At 40.5% G+C, this 7881-nt stretch overlaps 1 protein-coding gene across 1 annotated transcript; it reads right to left on the bottom strand.

The window, feature by feature from the left end:
• Positions 1 to 2079, bottom strand: LOC124886484. The gene is made up of 2 exons (XM_047395096.1): positions 1774 to 2079; positions 1 to 994 (listed from the first exon to the last, which is right to left on the bottom strand). Exons 1-2 carry the CDS (start codon positions 1931 to 1933, stop codon positions 582 to 584), a joined length of 573 nt encoding a protein of 190 aa, XP_047251052.1. The 5' UTR covers positions 1934 to 2079; the 3' UTR covers positions 1 to 581.
• Positions 2080 to 7881: the final 5802 nt, after the last annotated feature.

The raw sequence follows: 7881 nt of genomic DNA, 5'->3' as shown, positions 1-7881 counted from the left end.
TGACAAATTATTTGGAGGGATATTATTATCTTGATAAATTGAAAAGAAATAACTCACATTGAATAAATTGAAAAGATTTAGAAAAAAAAAAATAAAGAAATTTGAGGGCGTTTTTGTCTTGACACATATTTATCCATGGATTGTAGTCCATGGTACTAATCCCACCAAATTGGGTGTATTAGTTATACACCCTATAATACCATGTATGATGTATAACTAATACATGTATTAGTTATACATAGCTTCAAAATTGCTACCAAACAATGTATTAAGTAATCCCACCATTTAATTCATGGATTATGAAAATAATCCACCCTACCAAACGGGTCCTAACTACACACTCATCAGCTAATTCAACTATAATTAAAAGCTCATCAAAGTCAAACACATCAAAATTAATCTTGTATAAATGATACCTGCCTCAGAACTCTGTCCCAAAGCTTGAAATACAGACAATTCACGTATTCTCGCCATGCTGGCCATTCCCTTGTAAACCTATTCTTCATGAATGTTTGATGCCACTTTAGTGCTTTCCTCTCCAATCTACAATAGGAAAATTTAACCCTTGAAATTGCTGGGTTTCATCTAACATCAAAAAAGTGCTCCGCCTTGTAAATCCAATCCTTCAACCCAGTCCCATCAAATTTGGGGAATTCGACATGGTAACTGCGAGTAGGCAACTGGTACTCCCCCTCTCTTGTAGTTCCAGCTTTCGCAGCCCCCGAATTCTGCTCGTCCACCTCAATTGGGGCTTCCCGATGACTATTCCTTTGTCCATCACAAGGTACATTCTGTTGTTGCCCATGACCCGCCACCACTGCAACAATCAATTGCTTGATCTCTGTTGCATTCACGACCTTAGTGTCAACAATGTCACCCATCTTCGAAACAGAATTTGCTACCCCTTCCATGGATCCTTTCAACGCATAAATTTCATTATGCATCTCATGCAATCGCATATTGCGGTCACTCATCTTATCCCAACCAGAAACGCCTGTCTTTGATACCAATGATATAAGCCCAATTTATTGGGAAATTTTAAAGAGAAAACAGAAAAAGTGTTCTAAGAAATAGTTCCTGAACAAACACCTTCAAGAGAGAAAACAGAGGAAACTTGCTTTACTTGACATTCAATTCTCAAAAAGTGAGTCAAACTAAACAATTACAAGCTTATATAGGCACAGAATCTCTACTGAGAAATTGGCAAGAAAAGTTGTTATAACTGTTTCCTGGAACAGTGGAAACAGTGCAGACTTAACACCTGTAACAGATTCTAGAAGCTTCAGATTTTTTCTGCCCAATTTCCACTAAACTAATTTTCAACTAAAACGGAAAGTGTATTTAATAGAATGCTAAAACAGAAAAGATTTTAAATTGGAACATGACGGGGGGAGGGGGGGTAAGAAATTTATCCAGTCAATCAATAGAATAAGAGAAGTTGTTGATTGGAATCAATAATAATATCGGGTGACCTGTTTCTTCCTTTTCATTAGAATCAGAAGACTATGCAACTGCAGGATTACTGTTTGGGAAAGTGCATCTACAATGATTAGGTTGCTAATTACATCTATCTCATAATTTTCTATGAGATTAAGGGTTTTGAACTTACTACCACACAAAACAGAGAAAGAAATCTGCAAGACATTGAATAGGAAGACACTAGTTTTCCACTTTTTACAACCCGCATGCTTAAGAAAGGATCTGATTCAGAATGTGCATCATACTTGCTGAGATAAGTTGAAGTGTTTTATATATGGGCGAAATTATTTTTACCACTTATTTCTTCCATCTGGGTGCAGTTGTCTGAGGCTGATCCTGCGGAACCTATGCTTGATATGTTATTCATCTCCTCTTCAAGACAAGCTGAAGAGCCACGCTGTCCAGAAACCTCTACTTCAACTTCTAGCTTTTGGTCATCACGAGCCGGCTTCATCTCAGAAGGTAACTGAGACCTTTGTATTTCTCCATTAGCATGTTTGGGAATATAGCCATCCAGTGTCTGCCTTGTCCGCCATCTTAGTCCACATGCATTGCAGAGCACTGGCTTTTCACATGGCCCATTTCTCCGATTGGAGGTTTCTGTTTGAGTTCACAATTAATTAGTGTATATGCTGGGACAAAATAATAATTCTTAGAGGTCAGAAAATTATCTCAGAAACTAAAGCACAATGATCATAGAAAACAAAGATTTCTGTAAAAAGGTATAGAATGTATTGCACGAGAACGGAAGCGTCAACGAAACTAGAGTATGCATAGTGGGGAATTTTTTTGGCAAAAACAAGAAAATCTTTCCGTGAAAAAACTAAAGCACAATGATCATAGACAATAAAGATTTCTGTAAAAAGGTATAGAATTTATCGCACGAGAATGGAAGTGTCACGAAACTAGAGTATGCATAGCGGGGAATTTTTTTGGGCAAAAACAAAAGGACATATCTTTCTGTGAAACATGCATAGCTTTTAGGATGTGCCAACTATTTTTGACCCACATTTTCATCACCATGTTAAGGAACCATACAAAATAGTTGAACTTTGAGCTTGATGAAAGATCCAAGAAGATTTGCTTGATATGTTAAGGAACCATGCAAAATAATTAATGAAGGAGGAGTTTCCTGTTAAACTTTGACAGCTTTCGAGTTGTGAGGTATATCTCGCATAGTGAGGTTGCGAGGTTGTGAGATATATCCCGCATAGTGAGAAGCTAATTTTAGGAGGGGATTTTATTGGTCACATATAGGGAACATTTTGAGAGGAAATGATGATGTAAACGGCGGTTTTAGATTTTGGATAGAAATGGAGGAGTTTCCTGTTAAACTTTGAAAGCTTTCGAGTTGGTCATAGCTAATTTGAGCTTCCGGAACAGGGAGGAGTACTTGGTGACCTACCGCAGTGCGTGGCTAAGATTCAGATAAATTATTTCCTTCTTAGAAAAAGTGATAGATGTTTATACAAGGACTGCAACGTTACCTTGAATGAGAACCTTGCAACCCAACATAAGCTCGTAGTGATGGATTTAAATATCTAGAGGAAGAAGAGGAAACTGCATATGACCAACCAAGGATTAGATGGGGCTAGATAGGGAGGCCTAATTGAAGCCCAAGCTCAAGGAGACTGAAGTGAAGTTAGTGGCTATGAGGGCTTGGAGAGTAGCGCGCAGATAGTACGTGGGATAGGACAGTTAACGCCTGACTGCATCAGGAAAGCAACAAGAGAGGTGTTAGAGATCTCGAGGGGTTACCTAGCGGGCATTAAGGGGATTGGTGGTGGATAGAGAGGTCCTAAGGAAAATGGAAAGCCAAGAAGGCTGCTTACACGATGTTAGTGGAAAGCTTAGACGAGGAGGACAAGACGACAAAAAAGGAAGTGAAGCAAGTGGTCGCGGTGGCTAAAATTTCAGCTTTTGAGCATGTGTATGAAGATCTCAAATAGAAAAGCAAGGTGATATGGGAATTCCTAGCTCGAGACCTTTCACACGAAGCCAAGCACGTGAGTTGCAACGACTCCAAGCCTTGTTCACATTCTTGGCCATGTGTGAGGCCCTTGTGAGCCCATCTAAGGGCCTATATTTAATAAAATGTAAAGAAGCCCACCAAGACACCCCAAACCCACCCCTTTAAATGCCAAGGGTAATTTGGTCTTTGTCCCTCCTTTCTAAGTGACTATATAAGCCATGTAATACGGCTAGTCTTGCTTTAGTTCATTCCTATTATTGAAGAAACACAAGTCTTGAAATATTTTGAGAACTTCTCTCTCTTGTTCTTGAGAGTGAACCCAAAACTAGACAACAAAGTGTAGTAACACTTTTGTTGTTCTTTGGCTAGAAACTTGAGGGTCTTGAGGTTCATGAGTTCCTCTTGATTCAAGTAAGAATTTGGTGTAAATATCTTTTAGTCTTAGGGTCCTAATCTTCATGTTAGGGTTCTTAGATTCTAGGATATTTTGTGTCAAGTTACTATCCATTATTTTGTAATCTTGTTGTTTGTATCTTGCTATAGTGAAGCCGTGTGGGGCTCTTTCGATTCACAATAGTTATTGCAATCTTGTGTTATTTATCCATCTTGTTGAATATTGTCGTTGTTGCCTTGAAAACCTAGAGAAGCCAAGTGGGGCCTTTGATTCTCTAGTGATGCTGTTCTTGTTGTTCTCTTGATTCTTTGTTGTAAGTTTGATCTTTTGTATCATTTGGTATCAAAGCTCAAGGCTTGGTTTTGTTCTTACAAAACCAATCTTGGGAAGCTCTTACCAAAAAGTGTGTTCTTAAACATTTTGGTCGAAAATTGGTTGTAGATCTACAAAAGATTTTACTTGTTTAGTTTGTTTCTTGTTGGTCTCTTCCTCACCGACACAAAAAAAAAAGTGTCTAAATCTAAAGTTGAGCTTAATAAGAAGAGACTTGTTGTTGTGAAAACTTGAAGTGGCCTTGAGTTTGACTTGTGTTGGATGTTGGAGTGCCATTGTGGTGTATTGTTGTTTTGTTCTTGAAGGAGTTGATGTTGTGTTCATCTTAAAAGTTTATCTTCATCCTATGTCTTAAAAGAGCAATAGATCCAAAAAGGTTGCAAAACAAAATTGAAAAAGTTGTTTGTGAGAAGACTTGCCAATATCACCTTTCTAGACCTGACAACCACTTTTCCCTTAAAACAAGGAACCTTGTCTTGTGGAACTAGTAAGGTCAAACATCACCTTTTGAGTTTGAAAAAGTTGAAAAAAAAATAAAAAAATTTACGAAACTTTATGTTTCCCTCCCAATAACAAGTGTCATCCATTACACATGATATAAAGGGACCAAGGCTTCAAGTTGATGAACAACGTATGTGGACCCGTGGCCAATGACATGCTACCACGTCACCCTAGTTACTTTTCACATAATAATTAAGCTCAAATTTGGATGTTCTAGTTTCTAATTATTGATTCCTAATTTCATCTAATTGACTTGAGAACTAATTAACAAACTAGTACATTCCTACTAGCTTGTCAATAGTCCTTTGAAGCTTTGTGTTCGTGTCAACGTTTGTTTGTGCGCTTTTATCGTTTGAATACGTTGTAACTCTTGGCTCTAGTCCGACGAGAATTCTTTGAGTTTCAAACAAGAATCCATTCCGAACAAGAGCATACTCATACCTTAAAGATTCACGGGTTACTAGCCAATCTACAACATTTGTGGAGCTCGAGTGTGAGTGAACCTAGAGAGTGAGAGTGTGAGTGAGGAGAGGTTTTAAACTAACTTGTTTGTTGTTTGTGTAGGTGATACCTTGAAAATGGAGGGAACCACGTCTCAAACCATATTCTAATGAAATGGAGAATATGAGGGTCACTCTTGAGGCTATGACCCGAACTCTTGAAAGGTTGAGTACGGAAGTGGGAGCCATAAGGGGAGAAGTGACAACTATTAGTGGGAGGCTAGAACAAGTGGAAAGTCAAAGAAACTCTCGTCCTTCTACTCCTCGACATGTTTCGTCAAGTGGACATGATAGAAATTCCTCCGCCACCGTTACTCCCGAAACATGGCCACAATTGTCAAATCCTTCACTAGCTCCACTAAATGCCGCAAGCCAAACCACTTATAACCCTCTAAACCAAGACTCCAATAGACCAACCCATTCCCAAATGTCTCAAGTTCCGCAAGAGGTACTCGGACGTCAAATGCCTCTACAAAATCCGAACCCCCCCTTCCAAGCTTCACTAAACCAAAGACCACCACCTCCACAAAATCCAATTCCTCCGAATCAAGTTTCAAATGTCTGAAATCGTCCCGTCCACCTTGAGGAATATGGTAGAGAGGATTATGAAGGGTATGGAGCCTTTGACGATGCCTACATGAGGGAGGAAGAGATGAGAGGAGGTCGTGTGGATCCAAGGAGATACCGAGGGTATGCAGAAAGGGGAAACCAACACCTAGAGAGAGACGTAGGCATCAATACCATCAAATTGAGTCTACCTATCTTTAAGGGTGAAAGTGACCTCGAGGTGTATCTTGCTTGGGAGTCGGCGTGTGATAAAGTGTTTCAAGTGAATGATATCTCAAAGGAGAAGAAGAGTTGTTATGCCATAGCTCATTTTGAAGGCTATGCTAACACTTGGTGGGAATACGTCAAGCGGTTCGGCAACGAGTTGGTAGAGGGGGTACCTAATGAGGCAACGGTATCTTCCCGAAAGTTATCGTCATGAGTTGCTTGCTAGGTTGTACAATTTGCGACAAAGGAATCGAAGCGTTATGGCATACTATGACGAGTTTCAACAACTCATGTTGAAGCTTGATCATCGGGGAGAACAAATTGGCCATGACATCATTCGGTTCAAGTGTGGGTTGAACAAAGAGATCTCCCCTCATTTGACGCTTCACAAGTTTGATACCGTTGAAGGGATTTTCCAAGCGGCTCTTGAGATTGAAAGGGAGCTTAAAGAGAGGTCGTCGTTCAAGGCAAAGGGACCATCAACCTCGGGTTGGCCAAGGAGCAAAGATATGGTTCAACCATCTTCGGGTTGGCCCAAAAACAAGGACCAACCCGCCACTACAAGGCTGTCCGAGCCTAAAACAGTCCATAAATTTCCTCCCCGGCAAAAAGCTCACAAGTACCCTAATCCTAAAGGGTTCCAATGTTTCAAGTGCCAAGGTTGGGGACATAAAGCCAATGAATGTCCAAACCGGCGCAATGTGATCCTAAGGGAAGGGAGATTGTATTACCTTGGTGAGGAAGTGGGTCTTGAAAAAGAAGAGAATGAGGCCGAGCCTTAAGATGGAGAGAAACCCGAAAATGAGCCACATGATGATGATGATTGTGAGGATGCTTATCCGCAAGAAGGGGAGTGTGTGGTTCCAAACTTTGTAGTGAGGCGTGTCATGATTAGTAATGCGATAGATGACCCTAGCCAACGGGAGAATTTATTCCATACTAAATGTCTTGTGAAGGGAAGTGTGTGTACTATGGTGATAGATAGTGGAAGTTGTGCGAATGTGGTTAGCGTTGCAATGGTGAACTTCTTGAAATTGCCGACTACACCTCACACTAGTCCTTACAAGTTGCAATGGTTGAATGAATGCGGCGAGTTAAAGGTCACAAGGCAATGTGTGATACGTTTTAAGGTAGCCAACTACCATGACGAGGTGCTTTGTGATGTGATACCAATGCAAGCTTGTCACTTGTTGTTGGGAAGGCCTTAGCAATACGATAGGTCGACCAAACATGATGGAAGGTCCAATCGGTATACACTTGAGAAGGATGGCCGAAAGGTCGCTCTTCATCCATTATTGCCTTCCCAAGTGAAAGAATTATACCAAAAGATGCGGGAATTGAGGGAAAAGGGAAAAAAGGCCGAGAGTGAGGGAAAAAGAGGGGAACTCGAGAGTGAGGGAGTAGGGAAAACCGAGGGGCTCCTAATTTCTAAGGGGCAAGGAAGTGTGGTGATGATGGCTAGGAGGAAAGAATTATTTGTGGATCATGACGAGGACACTCCGATGCTCCTCTTAGCTCATTGTTTTAACACTAACGCCACTAACATTTCCATTTCTCCTCCTATTTCTCATGTTTTGCAGGATTACGAAGATGTCTTCCCAAAGGAATTACCGCAAGGATTGCCCCCACTTCGGGGAATTGAGCACCAAATAGATTTTGTGCCAAGTTCACAATTGCCCAACAAACCGGTTTATAAGAGCAACCCGATGGATACCAAGGAATTGCAACGCCAAGTTGAGGAACTCCTCAACAAAGGATATATCAAGGAGAGTATGAGCCCTTGTGCGGTTCCGATGCTACTAGTTCCCAAGAAAGATGGGACTTGGCGTATGTGCGTTGATTGCCGAGTCATCAACAAGATAATGATAACAGTAAAATATTGTCACCCTATTCCTAGGTTAGATAATATGCTTGATGAATTGAGTGGT

Source organism: Capsicum annuum, chromosome 8 (genome assembly GCF_002878395.1).
Source record: "Capsicum annuum cultivar UCD-10X-F1 chromosome 8, UCD10Xv1.1, whole genome shotgun sequence".
Lineage (NCBI taxonomy): Eukaryota > Viridiplantae > Streptophyta > Magnoliopsida > Solanales > Solanaceae > Capsicum > Capsicum annuum.
The sequence above is the reverse complement of the archived record's forward strand: the minus strand, read 5'-3'. Positions and strand labels throughout refer to the sequence as shown.

What these genes read in the sequence shown, in the direction of transcription:
- LOC124886484 (XM_047395096.1), bottom strand. Translation starts at nt 1,933, where the DNA reads ATGAAGCCGGCTCGTGATGACCAAAAGCTAGAAGTTGAAGTAGAGGTT. An exon ending in CCAGATGGAAGAAATAAGTG is followed by an intron (nt 995 to 1,773) that starts GTAAAAATAATT and finishes TATCAAAGACAG; the next exon opens with GCGTTTCTGGTTGGGATAAG.